This window comes from Cottoperca gobio, chromosome 17 (assembly GCF_900634415.1).
Source record: "Cottoperca gobio chromosome 17, fCotGob3.1, whole genome shotgun sequence".
NCBI lineage: Eukaryota > Metazoa > Chordata > Actinopteri > Perciformes > Bovichtidae > Cottoperca > Cottoperca gobio.
Genome location: NC_041371.1, coordinates 18,059,963 through 18,080,825, shown reverse-complemented (window position 1 = coordinate 18,080,825; position 20,863 = coordinate 18,059,963). Strand labels below are relative to the sequence as shown.

Genomic DNA, 20,863 nt, shown 5'->3' with positions numbered 1-20,863 from the left:
GCCTACCCTGCAACTGCAGAAGTACCCCCTGTGCTACAGGTAGCCTACTGTGTATGTAGGGGAGACTGGAACACTTGAAACACTTTTTGCATTTCTCTCAGTTACTCAGAGACTATTTAGACAAGACCAACCACATTTTTATATATTAAACTTACATCTGCCAGCTAATTACCCATACCATTTAAAGATGGTGACACATCTTTCAGAATATTTATTTGAATTGAATACGTCAGACGTTGTAACTAACCCCAACACTGGGGATAGTTACATTACGGTAAATGGAATCACTGCTTGGTTGAAAAGTCTTTTCACAGAAGACATTTTGACTTGTGTAACACAGATGTGTTCAGTAAAAAGAAATGTTGTCAGTAACAACATTAGGCCTTCTAACATAATCTGTCCAGCAACTGTATACAAATAACACACGTGGTAAAGAACTTGGAGCACTTTCTAAAGCTGAATGGACACGACCGTAGACTTATATGATATTTTTGCCTCAGTTTTACCTCTTACCTAAAATTGTTGAATTTTCCATGCGGTCTGGACTAAAAATGAAACACTCAGGTATTACTCTCCTGCCCTCTGAAGGAAGTTAAGGGGCATAGGAAACGTTCTACAGCTTAAAATAACTATGCAGTGGCTGGTAACCTGACAGTTAGTTACATCAGCTATATGGATGATTCCTGAAACGACAGTCCATGCAAAAACAACACTTTTGAATTGAGTAGATTCAAAAATACTTAAAGCCATTTCTATTAGATACAGTTGTCCAATATAAGTCAACAGGATGTGCAATATGTTAGCATTGAATACAGTCAATGAACTACTTGGAAGTGTTACTCATTACTAAACGGGAAAGTTCACCAATACTTGATTAGCCTTTTCCTTTATCACAATGCATCAAAGAAGCAGTTTAGTTTACTGACTACAAACATCTCTGTCTTCCTGCTCCACCTTGCAGGTGTAGAGAAGAGCATCAGGCTAAAAAGCAAGAACATGGTTCCCTTCAGTAAATCATATGAGATCACATCGAATAGCTTCTGATGCTGGTGCAATAACTCTCTGGAGAAGACATAGGAGGACTCTTGAGATGAAGGAAAACTGGCACAGAGACAGAGGGGTTGAAGAGAGAGAGAGAGAGAGAGAGAGAGAGAGAGAGAGAGAGAGAGAGAGAGAGAGAGAGAGAGAGAGAGAGAGGAGAGAGAGAGAGAGAGGGAGAGAGGGAGAGGGAGAGAGAGAAAGAGAGGGAAGAGGGAGAGAGAGAGTAGGAGAGAGAGGGAGAGGAGAGAGAGAAGAGAGGGAGAGGGAGAGGGAGAGGGAGAGAGTCAGGGTTGTAAAAAGGCTTTGAGGAGTAATGGTTGCTTGGAGACAGTTGTCAAGGAGATGATGAGTCCTAGTGCTTTGGCATCTCAAATGTCCTATATTTCTGTTGCTTTTTATTTGTTTTTACTCCCCCCCACCCTCCTCAGGTGAATGAGACAGACGGCGATAAGCACAATGAAAAGGTGAACTCTCCAAACAGAGACATGCTGGTTTTTTTTGTATACAATTTGTCCCGCAGAACCGAAAATGACACATAAAGGATTTCATCCCCCTTAAACAGGTCAGATAACTGTCAGATAATAGCATTCATTTGACAGCTGCACAGAAGCCCGCAGGAAATAGAGTGGGAAACGGGGACAATATGATTTTTGTGACACCCTATCAGTCTCTCAAATCGTGACAGAAATCCTCCCTCTCTCTGTCTTTCTGCCGCTGACTCATTCTGTGGGCATTTAATGTGATTCTCCAGGCAGAAGAATACTTCTCCGGAGCAGGGAAGCCGAAAACCCACCTACTGTGTCCATTGAAAGCCTGTCGAACTTGCTGCTAATTTTGCACCAAAGAAAGTCTATTTTCAGGAAAGCACTGTTCATAACTAATGAGATGCATACTTTCCTGAGGTGTGGGTGGAGGCATGTTGGTTAGGAGGTAATATTGGAAATGATCTGTGTAGTGTATCTGGGGATAGACCGGGGCAGGCGGAGGCTGCAGTGATGGCTATGAGGTGGCCAGACATTGAGTGGCTTTAAAGGAAGCATTGCTGAATCCCTGGAGAATCAATGATATTTGTTTTTCAAGGAGCAATGGCTCATTGTACCCGAAAGGTCATTGTTCCTCTGCCTCCCAAGTGCACAGCTCAAACATGCACTGAGATATAATAACCTATAACAACAAAAGGGAGTGAGAATGAGCCAGACCAGTGTCACGCTCAGGGTGAGGCAAATGTCATTAGAATTGGTTTGGGAAAAGCAAGAAGCCCAGAGTGAAAGATAAGGCCAAGTGGCTGTTATAGCAGATACAAATCAACAATATAATTATGGGCTGGATGCCTTATGCAAGGCTCTCCATGGCTGTGGATTAATAGAAGGTCAAAAGGTGAGAGCCAACCAGGTGTTCTGTAAAATATGACAAACTATAACTAGATGCCATCACGAGATTGGTATCGATCTTGACATGAGCTCCCACGGATGCAATGGGGAATGTGTTGAATAATGTGCAATAAATCTAGAGTCTGAACAACTGCAAACACATGACTGGAAAACACCCAAAAACACATTCTTTAAAGGAATAGTTGGGACAGTTTGGAAATTACTCTTAATGGCTTTCTTGCGGAGAGTTGTAGGAGAAGATTGATACCGATCTCATGTGTGTCGGATGAAGCTTGAGCCAGGAGCTGTTTGCTTAGTTTAGCACAAACACTCAAAGTGGAGGATAAACAGAAAGCCTGGCTGCGTGCAAAGGTAACACAATCCACCTAACAGCAGCCTACCTCTAAAGCTCAATAATTAACACGGTATATCTTGTTTCTTCAATCTGTACAACACTGAGGTGTAAAGAGGAGTTCTGGCGGGACTATTTCTTAGCTGGGAGCAGTGACTCCACTCCGTGTTTACTGTATAGTGCACTACATTTTCTGTCTGCAATTTGATTTGAATGCCCGAATTCTGAGTATGACAGTTGTGCACACGATATAGCTAGTGTCCTCAAACATTCCCACAATGCAATGTGTAGATACAAATAATAATTATTCAGAAGTCTCTCAGTTTACTGGCCTCTTTTAACTATTGAGTGTCTGGGGAACACAGAACCCTGGAAGCATAGTTACACTCCCCTGCTTTCAGTCTGAATGCTAAGCTAAGCTAGCCGTCTCCCTGCTACGGCTTAATATTTACAATTTACACTTTTCACACGCCAAACGCCCATTTTCTCACACGATGGAAAACGGGTTTATAACCGATAACGTTGCGGAGCAAAAAGAGGAAACTGTCGTTTTTTTCTGTAATCATGGAAAACATAAGCTCCTTGGCGGGGGTAATAATCTAAAAAGTATACGCAATCATTGGTATCTACAGGTTAACATGTTAAACCCAACACACAAATGTTATATGGAATGAATATCATATTGTTGATTTGCCATTTGTAAGACTTCGAAATATCTGGTAACACTACAAATCACATACTCAAGTAATGCATAACTATAAATGAATGCATCATGTGTGCATCATGCATTCCTGTCGCTCACTAGTACGAAATGATCAAGTCGGAGTTCATGTGATTAGTTAAAGCTTAATGGATCATCAAGCTATGATTAATTCAGTTACTTCATACATTAATTTATTTATATGCCCCCAAATTAAAAACATCTAGCAGGTGCCATGACAGATAAGGGGAGAGGGGAAGGAAAAGTTACTCTAACAATTTCCATTTTTAATGAAGTGAGAAAAACTGATTGTGACTTTAAAAAGGTTCATTTGTATGAAAACAATCACGTTCAGAGAGAAGTTAATGCTCATGCACCATTAACTGGTAATTAATTACATAAACTCCTAGTGACTGCATCATTTGTTAAGGGTGAGCGACAGGAATCATTATTTAGGCATGTGATTTGAATCATTATTATAAAGTGTTACCCAATATCCTTTGTGCACTGTTGACACTTAATATTCTGCAGGAGGAAAAGTTACAAAAAAGACATTTAGATTCATCCCATGGAGAACAGACACCCACTTTGATGTTGAGATTTCAAAGGGAATCACTTTTACTTCCTTTGATCGCTGCAAACAAACTTTCTTTTAGTTTAATTGTATTGAGGCGAATCTCAAATTCAAACAAATCTTCATAGTTCACTACTTCAGGTGTGGGAAAGTGTCATGCTTCTGTGGAGAGCAGCACTGTGCATTCTCAGTGACCAAAAGAATATCAATACTTTTATGATGTAATCCACTGAAACACAGAACCTGCACTACCTCGCATTGCAAACCCTTACTCTTCACTTGTTTATACGCTGATTTACTTCCATTCTGTTTTGAGACACCTTGGTGTTAATGTATTGTATTACACGACACGGAAAGATGTTTCCAATATTGCTTTCCACTTCATTCATGTGGAAAGGCAGAAATATTAGAAACATCCTGCAATAAAATAATAAAACAACCTAACACAACCTGGAGCCTCAAAATGACTATACGGTTGAATCAGCAGCTCTCAGTTGAATCAGCACCACAGCGTCGGCAGCTTTAAAAAGGTAGAATGGCTTCTGGTTTGCTTTAAGGTCGTAGGTTCGACAAAAGAAGGTAAAAAGCCACTAGAATTGCACCACATGAGGTTTTCTATAAGTGGAGTACACCTGACATTTAGGGAGTTGGTATAGTATGTCTAAATGCAGTGTAGGGAACACATGCAGTGCATTTATTACCCAGGGGTATAGTGGCCTTTGTTGTTGTGCCCACACTGACAACACGTGCGGTCTTGCAAGAGTGGCTTCTCGACTGCGTGCTTCCTCTCTACTGGGAAGCATCTGCTAGGATAAAGGCCTTCCATATTCAAATCAATATATGATCAATGTTCCCCTCTGTGACTAAGCTAATGCGTCTCCCACAGGGCTGCGACACAAGGAGCTACAGAGCGCCCACAATCTGTTTGTGTCGTGTTAATTATTAGGAAGCACAACATTAAGGAGAATAGAAGAGATTGTCGGATCATTTTCAGATCTACATCAGACTGACATCCCCGCCTTTCAAATGTCGGACATGTACTGCTTTTACATATTTAATGTGTGCTTACATGCATACTGTAATACTTTGTTATTGTCAATATTATTCAGAGAAACCAACAGCGAAAACAGATGCAGTGTCAGCTTTTTGCCTTAAGGTGTGTGTTTTTAAGTGACTTTATGTTCACACATTTGAGAAAGTGTTGCTTTACTTATTCGAAGACCCTTCAGGCAAACATGACAGTCTCAGAGAACAAACATTACACTAGCACCCCCTAGTGGCCGTTCTGCTCCTTACACCAAATTGGATTCGACGTTGCCATTCTTAGGAATCGCTTGCACCCAAAACATATTTTCAACAGAGGAGGGGTTAACTACTAACAGATGTAAACATATTTTCTTAAATTAAACCTGAAACTTGATTTAAAATTAATATCCCAGCAGAATTAAATATTCGATCCATATGATTGAACACCCAAGGAAGTAAAGAATGTCCTGAAAAAACGTCCTGATTAACATGTGAAAATGGAAGATGACTTTTTATATATATATATATATATATATATTGTATATATATATACAGCCTTTATTTCTAAAACGTGATGACTGTATCTTTAGCAGTAAATGATGGAAAAAGGTCCATTTATATTTGGGGGACTGCCTGGGGGACATTCTGCACTCCATTTTTCAGGGGCAGTAATGAAAAACATGCACCTTTTAATAATTTGGATCACTTATACAGTTTTGTCTGTACCCCAAACTACATTTCACAGCGAGGGGTGAGAATATGTTTAGCAGCTCTTCTTAACACAACACAAGCACCTGAACAGAAACTAAAATTTAAATTAATTTCCAATTATTTAAAAGGGTAAAATAACATTTCCTGGGTGCTGCACCCTCCCTGGGGAGCCGTGCTCCTTTTGTGGAGGTAAAAATTAGCAGACAAAAAAGTAATATTCTCTTCTTTATTTGTTTATATCCAATTAGATAGCAAAAAGCACATCATTTAAAAAAATAAATGTTTAATCAAGAATGTCACTGAAGAGCTTCCGCTTCTTGGACTCGCCGGTCTGTATTTCCTGCCAGTGGACTCTTCTGTGGACGAAGTGGGAGAGCGCAAACTTGGCCCACACATGGCGAGCAAACTGATGTGACCTCAGCTGGCTTTCACTGGACACTGGAAGGGAAGGGGAGACGGGTAAAAGGAAGTCATTGACGCGTGTAAAAAGACATTTAAAAAGTCTATCCAGCCAACCCTTACAGTCAGGATGAGTGCGATGATTTGTATTACCTAGTTCCTGCGCGATGCTTTTCCTGTGAGAGACTGAAGCGCTGTTCCACACGGCCTCCAGCACCCGACTGCCCAACCTGGAGCAGGCCATTGGAACATACTGGCCCTGGAGGACAAATGTCAAAAAACACAGAAAGAGTGATGACCTGTGTTGATAACGTTCCACTTCAAGTCAACAGAAATGTTCATTTCCTCACACTTTGACACCAAGACACAAGAATATGAAATAAAAACTGTAAATAGTTTTGGTCTTTGACGATAACAAAAATATATTCCTGTGTAAGTTAACGGAAAAGATTTTCTGTTGAAATATGCTTTTAATACTTTTTGCAATGGGAAATATCCCAATGTGTCCTTACATGTGACATAGTGCACACATTTGAGATTGTTTTGTAAATAGATAAATAAAATAAAAAATACACAACCAAAACTATAAATACAATGGTATTTTGTGTGTGTGTATGTGTGTATATATATATATATATATATATATTATAACATTTGGCACATGGGTTCAGAGCGCTGCAGGTTATAATGGTAGAGAAAACCCTGCTGATTATTCTGCCATCATGTTGGCTAAAATGTGTGACATTCTTATGTAAACAAAAACGCAAGTAAACACTTGGACAATATCGAGGTGAGCAAAAACGATGGTGCTCGTGATCATATAACGTACGATAAGTCTATAATGGAATTACTGGGACAGGCCTACTGCCAACAGGTCCCATTTAAAGATCAAAACCAAGAACAAGCTGTATCAGGCTGAATGTCAGCAGTCATGTTTAAAACTGCACACACTAACTGCTAATAGCTCAAAGTAAAGATCCTCATGTTGCTTCCTACTCTATTGTACTCTTATACTGCCCCAGTAGTGGTACCTCCAGTCTCTTGAGGATCTTGCCCCTGCCCTTGTCGCTGGATGAGGTGATGAGGGCCTGGAGGACGTGGCTGCCTGCGGGGTCGGAGGCCAGCGTCAGGAGGTCAGCAGGGGCCAGAGTGCGCAGGCTGCTGAGGAGGAGTGAGCGCTCCTTGAATTTGGCCAGTGCCTGTACCAGCCGGGAGCCATGGTAACAGATGGAGGTCAGTGGGACCTGGAAATGATCAAGAACACCAGAACTGCACTTCACCGCATCTGCAACATTTATTCAAAATCAACATGCTGCAGTGTGCATTCAGCTTTGCGCTAATCATTAAACTGAAATGTCAAGACTTAAAATCCAGCCTAGATTGATTTGATTAGACTCCTCTCGGGTGTTTACCTCCGTCTGCAAGTTGCCCTCTGCTGTGTCAGAGTGGTAATACACCTCATAGGTGATCAGGGACATGAAGAGAGGGAGGCAGCTGACGTGTCGAGTGCCGGGCTCAGCGCAGTGGAAGGCCTGGGAGGCAACACATCAACAAGGTTTTTTATTACCCACAAACCAAACAAGTTTTATTGTGTTGTTATGCACTTTTGATTTCAGTCATAAAGAGAGAGAGATGAATAAAAAACAAGGGAGGATTTAAGACCTATGTGGGCAGTTACACCTCAATTACGACGACACTTACACGGAGAAGGCACTGTATCAAATCCTCCTGTTTCTCCTCACTTTCTGCACAGCTCTCGGCCAGTTGGACAATTACACCCATGTGACCCGCGGCCAAGATGGGCTCCAAGCCTTGGATCAGCTCATCGAACAACCTTAGGAACTATGGAGACAGAGGGAGAGAGAGGGAGAAATGGAGTCATTTACGCACTTTACAAAACTTTAATCCTGCACCGTGGGACATGCAGACATCGGGACCAACCAGTGTGTATTTGGCCGAGGCTGCGGTTAGCCTCTGAATGGGGAAATTGGCGATGGAATGGAGGGCCAAGTCAACCAGATGACCCTTGAGGTGGTTCTTGTAGATGTCCCGGAGAAGGGACTTGTGGGAAAGCTGTAGGATCGTCTCAATGAGGTGACTGGAGGCCGTGTCCTTGAGAAACACCAGAAGGGGACTAAACAGAGCGCAGAAACAGAACCAGCAGTTACATCACTTGTCTTGGAAAAGCGACTCAAACCTGGACACAAGTGGGAAAGGTACAAGAGTCGCCTCTGACCTCACTCCTGGAGCGGCGCTGCGACTGGTCAGGTACTCCATGATGCGTTTGAGGAGCTGTTTGCAAAGTTTAGGCCGTTTTCTGTGACATACAGTCAACATGGTCTGGAACACGGCACTGGTTACAGAATCTGTCACACTTACTAGGAAGGAAAGAGACACAATGGGAGAGAACAGAGAAAACAATCAATCGTTATATTTACGTTCAGTGTTTTTCACAAATACGTTGTTTGTGTCCTGGTCACATATAAAATGTACTATAGAAAACATATTTAATCATTTTAATGTGCCCTAAAATAATACTGGCAAATATTAAATTAGGTGGAAGACGTCATTTTGATTCACAAAACTGCAGCTCGGACTGAAAGATAAAGTCCTGTGATGCGGAGAAGGGAAACATGATCCCGGAAATACACATCCAAACTATTTCCAGAGAACTCTAATAACGGCAGAACAGGAAAACGTACAAAAAGTAGATATCCCTACAGAAATACGTAAGTTCTTTAGATCATCCCGCTTGGAAGCAAATGCTCGGATTCATCAGGGATGCAAAACTTAGCATCACAACGATAAGAAGAATATTCAAATATCAGGTCCATGAGGATGTTCTCAGCAGACAGATCACAGGCGATGAACCTGGCTTTCATATTCCTCGCAGCTGGAGCGAAGTTTGAGCTGCATACGAAGTCAAGTTATGTTCATTCTAGGTTGATTACCAGAAATAGCGGTCTTTTGTATTAATAATTATTAATACCACCAAATAATACACTAAAGGTTGGGAACCAAAAGGTTTATGCAAATGTCTCCTTGTTGCATTTAGTGCTGCTTGAAATATGACCAACGCCCTTTGACTGTGTCTGAAGTTAAACCTTAAAAACTATTTCTTGGGATTCAGAAAATGTCTGTTTTGGGGAAAATATAATAATAATAATAATAATAATAATAATAATAATAATAATAATAATAATAATAATACATTGAAATTATATAGCGCTTTTCAAGACCTCAAAGCCGCTTAAATAAATAATAAATATAAATCCCTAATGCAGAAAAAACATATTGCTGGAGTAAAGCTCGGTGTGAACAGCCAGCTGGTATTGGCATACCTAACTGTTCATTTAGAGGGCAGTCTGCAGTACATACAGATGCAGTGGGTCCATTATGCCATTTTGAACACAGCTAAAGTTTGCTAGCTTGCCGTCTCCTTTTACACCGCCTTTGCGTACATACTGCTACACTTTGTTTGTTACTGCAGTGGAATAGTGTGATATCTGAACTAACTATGCACTCCAAGCACTCAGTTACACTATATCCCTCATTTACCTCCATACTCACAGAGCATTGCTTAATGATGCTCCTAAAACTTCTATACAGATTAGAAGATCTGCATCTCTGACATGTGTCTCTCTCAGCCATCCAGACACATTATGCTGTTTGCTGTGTTCAAACTTGGGATCAAACAAAGTTTCCTTTTGTCCCTGTGCATGAAAGCTCAGTGAAAAGTCACTCAGGTTTCTCAGTAGCGTGTGCGCTAGGCCCAAGGTTATTTATTGACTATTTCATTTCATTTTGATATTATAAATGCAAGGTTGGATGTACCATTTAAATTCTAAACACACAATCTAGACAGCGAAAATATCCTGCCCTTGGGGCACTTCCTCTTTGACTCTCACATGAGTCCTCACTTGCATTTAATAGGGTTAAATGTTTTTCTGATTATAAGAAAAATGCCAGAGCCATCAGCCGAGTAGAAGAAGAGACAGGCAGCAGCTGACGGGGTTTTGTTGAATCGCCGGCTAGATTATTATAATCAGTCATCATGGGGAATGCACACTTCCCCCAATATGCAAAATGGTTTAATCACACAAATAGTGCAAACTAGTATTAACAAAAACAGCCTTAAAAGTTATTAAGTGTTTTGAAAGATCTCATCTTTATCAATAAACTAAATGCTTGTGTATCTAAACTATGTGCACGTTTCAGTTTTTACTTTGCGCATTCACATTCTCTCCTCCGCTGTGTTTTGCGAAGGGCGGGGACACACACACACACACACACACACACACACACACACACACACACACACACACACACACACACACACACACACACACACACAGTTAACGTTATCACTGTAGATACAGAAAGTACCCTTTGCTTTACAATACTGGTATTTAAACCATAAAAGAAGTCAACGCCTGGGTTTGATGAAAGATGACTCACGATTAACGCTGTCCATCAAGGTCTCTGTAAGGCTTTTCAGCTCGTACCAAAATGATGTGGGAATCTCAAAGTCTGTCAGCTGGGGAGCAACGTTGCGTTCTTTAGCACCTGGAAACAACAAAAGACAACGTGTGAAGTGACAAGCCTCTGTGTGCAGCGGTCCTGACACACTGGGCCAGCCTCAAACAACTAGCACTGACAAAGCCAACAGATCAAAAGATTGTTTTCCTTCCTGTCTTTCAGTCTATCTCTCACTCTGTATGTCTGTCTGTCTGTCTCTCTGTCCCTCTGTCTCTCTCTGTCCCTCTGTCTCTCTCTGTCCCTCTGTCTCTCTCTGTCCCTCTGTCTCTCTCTGTCCCTCTGTCTGTCTGTCCCTCTGTCTGTCTGTCTCTCTCTGTCCCTCTGTGTCTGTCTGTCTGTCCATCTGTCCCTCTCTCTGTCTCTCTGTCTCTCTATGTCTGTCTGTCTGTCTGTCTCTCCCTCTCTCACTCTGTCCCTCTGTCTGTCTGTCTCTCTCTGTCCCTCTGTCTGTCTGTCCCTCTGTCTGTCTCTCTCTGTCCCTCTGTCTGTCTGTCTCTCTCTGTCCCTCTGTCTGTCTGTCTCTCTCTGTCCCTCTGTCTGTCTGTCCCTCTGTCTGTCTGTCTCTCTCTGTCCCTCTGTCTGTCTGTCTGTCTCTCCCTCTCTGTCCCTCTGTCTGTCTGTTCCTCTGTCTGTCTGTCTGTCCATCTGTCCCTCTCTCTGTCTCTGTGTCTCTCTGTCCCTCTGTCTGTCTGTCCATCTGTCCCTCTGTCTGTCTGTCTGTCCATCTGTCCCTCTCTCTGTCTCTCTCTGTCTCTCTCTGTCTGTCTGTCTGTCTGTCTCTCCCTCTCTCACTCTGTCCCTCTGTCTGTCTGGGGTTTCAAACTCTGTGAGGTACCAACAGTCATTGCGGTTAAATCCATAAATTCACTAAAGAACTATAGAAAGAAAAGACACTCCTTTATCACAACAACTTGGCTGAGAATCATCACATTTTTAAGTTTTCTTCAGTATCCATGTGATCCAGTGATAGTTGTCTGTACATACCAGAAAAGTAAATTTGCCACTTTTAATGGTGCCAATTTGCCAAAATGTAAACAAATTTAGGCTACAACCCCCCCACTTATTGGAACATAGTTCGAAATAGGGCTGCAAATAGCGATTATTTTCATTATCGATTAATCTGCCGATTATTTTATTTTTTTAAATGTCCATCCCAGTTTCTCAAACTCTAAGTTGTCATTAAATATCTTGTCAGTCCAAAACCCAAAGATGTTCCGTTTATTACAACATAAAACAGAGAAAAGAAGGATATTTAAATGTTTGAGAGGCTGAAAACAGCATTTTCTACCATTTTTGCATGAAAAATTACTTTAATGATTAATCGATAATCAAAAAAGTTGACGATTATTATTATTATCAACCAAAGACAAAGAATTAGAATAGGAGGAAAAAGTGAAACAATCTGAAACTCAGTATTTCCCATCAACATTTGGGGGCGGTGGGAGGCCTTCAGTGTGTCACACTTTGAAAGCCCCTGTGTTCGGCCAAGCAATGAATTTGTGCGTGTGCGTACCTGGACGAGACTCAGTGCGGGGGGGTCCGACACAGCCTGCCAGCACATGTAAAAGTGTGCGGACCACGTGTGAGCCATGAACATGTTGGATGAACTCTGTGCTGTTGTCTCTCACCACCTGACTTAAAGACAACACCTGGGCCTCCAACACCCCACAACTCTCCTCTTCTTCTTCTGTGGTAGCAGGCGTCTTTGATTGTTCTAAAAATGAATGGATAGAGAAACACGCATGTTATTTACTACAAAGCAGTTTCACACGGTGATGAGCAGTCGACCACTCAAAAAAGACACAAAGTAATCTTACCAATCCCCCTGGATATCTGTCTGACTGCACTCTCCACTATGTGGCCACCGCACCGGTCACAAGAAACCCCCTTAAACTCGGACCCCGATTCACCGCCCAGTTCAGCCAGCACCTCCGCCACCTGGTCAGGACTGCACAGAGGGAGCAGCCGCTGCAGAGTGATGCTTCCTGTCTGGTCCATTGCCACCACCACCGCTTTCCCTTTAACTTCTGTGAGCACATTCTCCACAAACATCTCTGAGGAAGAAACATAAAAGAGAATAAAGAAAGAGTTAAGATGAGATTATTAGGGCTGTCGTCAACCAAAGACATTTCTTGGTTACCTGAAATTCTACCTATCAAAAATATTTGATATTTGCAGTAAGCATGGAATAATATGAACACTTCAGGTTATGATTATCCTGGCTAAAACAATTGTGATAGAACATATAACTATAATTGAACTAGGACAGATGAAGGCAGCATAACCCGCTTGTTATATTTCAGGTAAAATGATGCAAAAAGGCTGCAATAAGCAAAGAAAAGTTAAAGCCATGTGTGGGCAATATGACAACAGAAAGTCATAAATACGTAACAGTGCATTTACATGTGCTTAACTCAGTAGGGACCAGGTTATGTGGGTAATTAGAGAACACGTTTACATGCAATGTAATAATCTGGTGCGGTAAAGCTACATATACATGCAGCCCTTCAGATTTTTCCCTCTTACTTCCAGAGGCTAATTTTAACTGTATTAGGGACAGAAGATTGTTTTTTTTGGATAATTTACTTTGAGGGATTTCAACATGTTTTTCAGTCTTTTTTTCTATTAGTATTGATTCCCAGCCGCAGTGAGAAGGGTAGAGCTACGTCATGCATTTGTGCACAACATGGCCGGATAATATATTGATATTTATTGCTTGTTGAATTTTATAAATATGAATTAATCATGGTACACGGTTTGGTTTTCAATTGACAAAGTTTGATATCACTTAAAATAATTTGAAACTGAAACACCAACTGAGTGGGGCTGCAACTGTTTTCATTATCGATAAATGTGCCAGTTTTCAATCAATTTATTTTTGATAGAAAATAGCGATAACTGTCGGTTACAATTTTTCATGTCTCACCATTAACCCAAAGATTTTGAACCAGAAAACCCCTCACATTTGAGAAGCTGTATTTGGAATTTAAGTTTGAAAAACATCTTAATCATCAATCATTTAAATAGTAGTTAAATATGTTTTTGTTGCTTGACTAATCGTCTAGTTGTTTTAGCTCTATATAATAGTTCTGTCAGTGTTTACGGTGTTATAAACTTCAACAAGACCCATTAGCACGGGATGTTCTATAACCCAACACATATTACAACACACACACACACACACACACACACACACACACACACACACACACACACACACACACACACACAGTTATAACAATAACAATACTGTCATCACAAGATGGCTTTATGATTTTCTTTTCCTCATATTTCTGCTTCACATTCCCAACTTTGAAGAACGTCCAAGTCCTGTGATCTGCAGAAAGATAATCGTCCTCACCTCTCTCCTCCTTGTCTTCAAAGCCTTCACCAAGTCTTTCCCCAACTCTGCGGAAATAGCCCACACTCAAGGCGTCCAGACGCTTCCTGCCGCCGTCTCCCTGACCCGCTTCTCCATCTTCACCTCCCCTCCTCTTCCTCTCTCCTCCTTCTCCATCTTCACCGGTGTGTCTCCTCTTCTTTATTTCCCCTTTCTGTGGCTTCCTTTCCTCTGATTTCGCCAACATAGCCAGGACCTTACAGCAAGCAGGTCACAAGTAGGATGTCTTGGTCTTGTGTAGAGTGGATGCTCAGTTTGATGGTCTGGCTGAAACGGAACAGATGAGGGGAAAACATGTTACTACAATGTTGGGCTTTGATGTAATTACAAGTGTTTACCTATGCAGAGTATTGTTTTCCTATTCTAGCAGCAATAGTCAATTATTTTAAAATAGTTATTGGTACAGTTCGTCTGTAAGTATGTACTTGTTAATACAAATTACACAAAACAAACAGAAATTAAACTATAGTAATTAAGACTGCCAGTCAAATATTTCTTCTGTAATCAAAATATGTTAGCGGACAGGTAAGACTAACAAATGAGTATGTTATGTATCTGTTGTTCTTCCTAACACTAATGGTGAGATTGAGGGCAATGTTAGGGAGACCAAGGTGGTAATTAGGCTACATTATATGTAAACAAGGGATTTGAGTAGTGATAATGTATGCCGAATTTACCTCTGAATACTAATGATTCAGACAACGTCATAAGCCATGTTTTACGAGCTCAATATGTTATGATAAGCGGTGACACGTCATATTGACAAATTCTGGAGAAGGAGTTTGGCACGTTAAAGACTAGCTGAGACGCCGTCCATGCTAACTCTCGGTGAGGCAAACTAGCTCGATATGTTTCGACATTTTAACGAATTGTTCAAGCGCATTTGACACATTTAGCTTAATTCGTGCGAAATACGAATCAATAAAAACATAATTTATGGAGGGCAACAAAATGTAGTTTAACTCACGTGTGAGCTATGTAGACCTGACTGAGGCGGGGTGTTGTGGACGCGTAGTGATGACGTAGATAGGGCGGCGCCTTTTGACTTTTAATTACTAGGTTTTATTGACTTTATTTATTTCATGTATATTATTTATTCATAGATGTTAATGTACTAAGACACAACCCTTATTGGTTATTATGAGAGAATCAAGTTGTGTTGCAAATCACTTAAGTATATGAAAAAGAAAACTGCTGAACAGTATTGATGCCTTAGGAGTATTAGAAGAGACCCCTTAGCAATTTATTTTTGTATCTATTATTAGGTACTAATTCTGTCAACAGTTGTGTGCTTTTTAAAGAGCCTACTACCAACAGTCTTGTTTGGTAAATTTCAAATGTATTTCATTATTTTATAATTAATCAAATTAATTTCCTATGTCACTTTTGGGCCCACATTAATTTTCCCTGTAAAATAATCAATACTTAATTCCTGTAATATTGTTATAGTTTAAGTGATTATGCCCTTTGAAAATAATAAAGTAGTCAACTAGTGTAATATTTTATCAGCTTGGTATCACCAAACTTAGTTTGACAGAACACATTTGACCTGAGACATATTTATAGCTACTTCTACTACTGCTACTGTTGGACCCATCTGGGCTATACTGTCATGGATGTGATACATTCCTTGTGACCTAGCCTACAGTGTGAACAAAATTACCATTATTTGCCTGTTACAAATACCTTATACCTTATGGACCCTAACCCATAAAATTAACTTGATTATTGCTTTTACTAAATGTACACAGATGTACAATATTGCCTCCAGCCAGTTAAGAAATAGTAAAGGGCAAATCATTACATAATGTTACTGACCCTTTTTTCCAAAGCGACTTACAATAAGTGCAAACCACCATGAGGATACAACTCCGAACAGCAAGAATCTTGCAAGTACATTAGCTTCAAATAGGTACAATGCTTTTAAATCAGGATCAATCCCCAAATAATCGATAAGAAGTCTTGTTTTGAGTAGGCTATCGATACTAGTGTCAGTATCATCGGTAGCCTACAACAAAATAAATTCATCACATGTTAGATCACATCTTGGCCACATGAACACCCTTCTTAGATCTGCAATATTTGCATCTCTGCTGCTGTTGACTTCTTTAGTTGAGATAATTCATATAATGAACATTTGTTATTTAACATTGCAAACTCTCTTGTGTTTAACCATGCATGTGAGGAATCAACAGAGCATAGTAAAAAGTAATGTCTCATGTTTGGCAAAAAATGTGGTGTCCACGTGTCAAAATTGGTTGTACGCAGTGTGTTAGTTGTGACGTCATAAAGTGCATTGAACATTGGCTGTGCCCACCAGAGGGCAGTATGATTACAGGTAGGAGCAATAACATGCTCACCCAAAATATCCGTGGTAAAATCAGGTGCGTGCACAATATACCTTTTACCTTCACGGAGCACAAAGCAGAAGAACCTTGGTGGGTGACAGCTGTATATTCAGTAGAAAGTAGACAGCCATTTTTCACTTCATTGGTATATTTGAAGGTCATCAGCCTTTGTTTTGATGAGCCTTTTCATGAATAATTGTAAATCTATTGTAGGATTTCATTTGAGTTCCAGAGAAGTATGTAGAAATAAAAGAACAATTATAGAATGAGTTTGTCTTTTTACCCTCACTGTATGAAAACATGTTTTATTCATGGTCAATAGATTTATTCCATTTATAAGTACAAGAAGAGTCCAAATCAATCAGAAAGCTAATTTAATTATATTATTTAATTTAAAATAATAACATGCACCTCATCTCTCCTCTGGTCTTTGTTTGAACACATTGTTGTTGATTTCTTCCCTGTTCATACAGTCTTCGGTGGCGTCATATATAGAATATGGTACCCTCTCATGTTTTCGTAACCTGATGGTTTTATTGTTGAGGGCATTTTATGTGTGCATTTATTGACACCAAACCAAAGCATCTGAATAAGTATAAATTAAATGAATAAAAATAATACATTTAAATAAAAATAAAAACGTAAAAAACTTGATTTGTTATACTACTGAATAGTATATGTATGCTCTGTTGCTATTTGCATCTTAAAACTCTTCTTAGATTAGATCAAGACAGCAAGACTCAACATCTTAAGTTTAGGACTTTGGACCTATGACTTGCTTTTGACTTGCGAAATAATTGCACTACACTACCCACTCTGTGACAATAATGACAACATTACATTTCTTCTAAAAAGTGACATACCCCTGCATACAGTCTCTGTTTGGGCGTGCAGTTAAATGAATCAGGTGAGGCAAATTGAGTCATTTCTGATGAACTGCAAAGCAGAAGAAACATAGTAAAAGAATATTATCATGCTGAATGTACACTTTTTTATCCAGTTAAAGGTGATTTAAGAGAACTACACTGATTACAAAGAAAGAGATGGAGATAAAGGGAAGTAAATGATTTGGTGTTGGGTCCATCACGATGGTCCAGACGGAAATATCTCAAAGACTATGAGATTGCCATGTGATGCAATTGCATTAAATTTGGTTCAGATATTCATGTTCCCCGGATGAATGTAATAACTTGTAATAATGACTTTAATAACATATAATAACATTTCAATTTCTCCACTAGCCTAGCAGGGGCAGTTGGGACAGAGAGTTTTTAGCAAGTTAGAAAGCAATTTTTTAGAAAGCATGTTTTGCTTGGGATAAATTGTTAGCAGACACCTGTATCTGTTCAGGGATTACATTATTTTCATAATGGTTGAAGTAGTCTGTGAATAATGGAGGGTTATTTTGTGTCGATACAAAAGTGTCCCAACCGACCCTTCTCTCCCCTACTTATTATAAATACTGCAAACAAATGACATTTCATCAGCCTCAGCTGTACGTTGTAGTCATAATTAGCAAATGTTAGCATACTAAAATAGAAGAAATAAGACATGTGAAAATTGTAAAAGTTATAACTGCTTAACATCAGCATATTAGAATTGTCACTGTGAATGCGTTCGCATACAGACGTTAACATTTAGCTCAAAGCCCTGCTGTGCCTAAATACAGCCTCATAGAGCTGCTAGCATGGCTAGACTCATAGTCCTGTTAGACAGATGAAAAAACTTGTGAGATTAGAAAAATATGGAAATTAATAATAAATAAATATCAATTAAATTCAATACTTTTAAAAAATGTGTTCAGAAAATACCTAGCTTTGCCTTTTAATACACAGAGGAGAAAGTGAGCCTTACATGCTCTGAATTTGTTTTAATAGCGAGAGCAGGGAGTTTAGAGCAGAGAGGTAAATCATTTGTTCAACAGCAGAGCTCCTGTTTGCTTGGTCTGTGTGTGTTCATCTCCAGAGCAACTGCAACGCATGAATCAGGCCCCGCACAGCAAACTGTGAATGAACACGGCAATTGATTAAGAGTCACCCAGACGTGCGTAGACACATTTCATCACACCATTGTAAAACACACACAGCTTTTGATGTCACAGGCGGAATCTTGTTGAATCATTACGAATCAGAGCAACAGCCGTCATTTCTTATGAAATATCCACCTCTCAGTATTGGAGTGATACAATCTTTAGTGACCAAATCTTTAGAAATATTAGGAAGTTGGTATAAATTCTTCAGCACACAGTTGAAGTTGTGTTCTCTCTTTATCAGCCTCGAGTTTGGCTGCCTGTCAAGATATAATCTTTTTTTGTGAAACAAGGTGAAAGGTTACATTAGACATAACAGTAATATAATCGTGTAAATGCTTTGCCCTGGGAACAATTTTTATTAGTTTAGTTTTTTTTGCCAAGAGTTAAATGAGAAGATTGGAATCACTCTCATGTCTGTGCATACAATAGATGATTAGCTTAGCTCAATTTAAAGACTGGAAATTGGGAGACAGCGAGCCTGGCTCTGTCTAACGGCAAAGATCTTCCTACCAGCACCTTTTAATAATGAATGGGTTGTCTCTTGTTTGTTCAATTCATACAAAAACCAAAGCAGGTGCTGGACTATTTGTAGCTGTTTTCCCTTGCTTCTACGCAGGCTCCATTCTGCTAAACTAGGCTATTCCCAATATTAGCTTTAAATTAGCCCAACTGTTCATTAAATATGAAATATGCCCAGGAGACTGTTAGTGTAGCTCAAAGACTGAAAACATTTAGTTTTTTCTATGGATTAAACAAACAAGATTCAACACATTGATTGGTTGTTTTTGCTGAAAGGCAGATGAGTTTATCTTCAGTAAGAGCCAAACTAGCTGTTTCCACCTCCTGCCAGTTTAGCTTTGTATTAAGCGTAGCCGACAGACATGAGAGTGGTATCTCTCGCCAAGAATGCATTTGCATTCAGCAAAATAGTGAACAATTCCTTTAACACCCTATGGACATTCAGTTTGTGCAGTTTTCATGCACTGTATTCTTTTTAATCTGGTTGTTTCTTATGTAAATCAGATCATTTACAGGTGTTTGTTGTGGCTATGTGTGCCTTTTTGATCCTCACCAGTTCAGCAAAGGTGCGAGGAACTTGATTATTATTGAACAGAGATATGTCAATACAGCGCATGCCAAACATATTTTCACTGACACCCCTTGACCCAATGGCAATCTTGCTGTACTGTGTGTTTGCAGAGCAGTGGTGCTCTTATTTTTTCCACTTTCAATGAATAACAGCAATTGATTCTTTTATTGTGTTTTTCACTCGTTCTCCATAAAAAAAAGTATAACACAAAAAACACATTCCTCCCGATATGTCTCCCAGTCAGGAAGTTTCCCTTGGCCCGCTGCTGGCTGTTTAGTTTCCCACGTACAGTGTGTGAGCCAGAACCCAGTCCCATCTGTTATGCTAAGATACTCAGCGAACCCAAGTCACCTTTATGTTTCCTCTCACGCCCACTACTCTGCAGAAGCCGCAAATGTTGTCCGTGCCATTTATCACACCGGTGTCAAGCCAGCAAGATGAACAATACTTGTGACTTGTTCATTTGGGATTTGAGACTTGTGGTTTGCATTTTTCAAATGTCATTACAAAAATTAAAAAAATGTATGACCATTACAATTCTTACAATTTCTACAATTGTTATAGAAAATGTATTTTTTTCAAATACTACAGTACATACTACAGCACATTTTGAATTAAATTGCTATTATATCCCTATTACTTTATCCTCACGAAAGGTTTTTTTGCAGACGGGAAAAGCACAGGTGTAACGATGGCTGTGCTCCAGCCCCATGCACACCTGGAAGGAATTCATCATAACTGTAACTGTAATTAGTAATGTGCTTTTCGGTATTGTATGTAAATTGACTGCTTTTATATAGCACTTTTCCAATCACTCAAAGCTTTACGCACATGTCATTAACTCATATTCGTACAGAGTCAGAGGTTCATCAGCTCATCTCACATCTCACATCTCACATCTCATTCTCACTCTACTTCCTGAGCCACAGCCACCCCCATGTAAAATGAATTGACTTGACACCTACTCTTAATGACTGATTTCATACATTTAAAATTTTATTAGAATAGTCGATAACATAAATCTGCGTTTGATGATACTAAAAATACTTTGTATTATATTCTGCATACATTTAATAAAAGTATGATGTGCCACATGTTTAATTATTTTTAGTGGTGTCCTTGTCAATGCTTTACTGTTCATTGTACGTTTTCTGTTTCAGCCTGTTTTGTTTACTGCCACCCTACTTATATTGCCTGAAGGGTTCTTCCCAACCCCGACCCAGACCGTTTAACCACCCACCCCTTCTGTATGGCAGGAGATAATGTAGTATTAAATCCAAC

At 39.8% G+C, this 20,863-nt stretch overlaps 1 protein-coding gene across 1 annotated transcript; it reads right to left on the bottom strand.

The window, feature by feature from the left end:
- Nucleotides 1-6,057: 6,057 nt before the first annotated feature.
- nop9 (NOP9 nucleolar protein) lies at nt 6,058-14,299 on the bottom strand. Its single transcript, XM_029453645.1, has 11 exons — nt 14,074-14,299; nt 12,530-12,766; nt 12,226-12,426; nt 10,632-10,739; nt 8,410-8,551; nt 8,115-8,307; nt 7,875-8,015; nt 7,586-7,705; nt 7,205-7,417; nt 6,327-6,432; nt 6,058-6,212 (listed from the first exon to the last, which is right to left on the bottom strand). The coding sequence occupies exons 1-11, from the start codon at nt 14,297-14,299 to the stop codon at nt 6,058-6,060; spliced, it is 1,842 nt and encodes a 613-aa protein (XP_029309505.1).
- Between the last annotated feature and the right edge of the window lie 6,564 nt (nt 14,300-20,863).

What these genes read in the sequence shown, in the direction of transcription:
- nop9 (XM_029453645.1), bottom strand. Translation starts at nt 14,299, where the DNA reads ATGTTGGCGAAATCAGAGGAAAGGAAGCCACAGAAAGGGGAAATAAAG. An exon ending in TGAAGACAAGGAGGAGAGAG is followed by an intron (nt 12,767 to 14,073) that starts GTGAGGACGATT and finishes TTTCTTCCTCAG; the next exon opens with AGATGTTTGTGGAGAATGTG. An exon ending in AGGGCAACTTGCAGACGGAG is followed by an intron (nt 7,418 to 7,585) that starts GTAAACACCCGA and finishes GATCATTTCCAG; the next exon opens with GTCCCACTGACCTCCATCTG.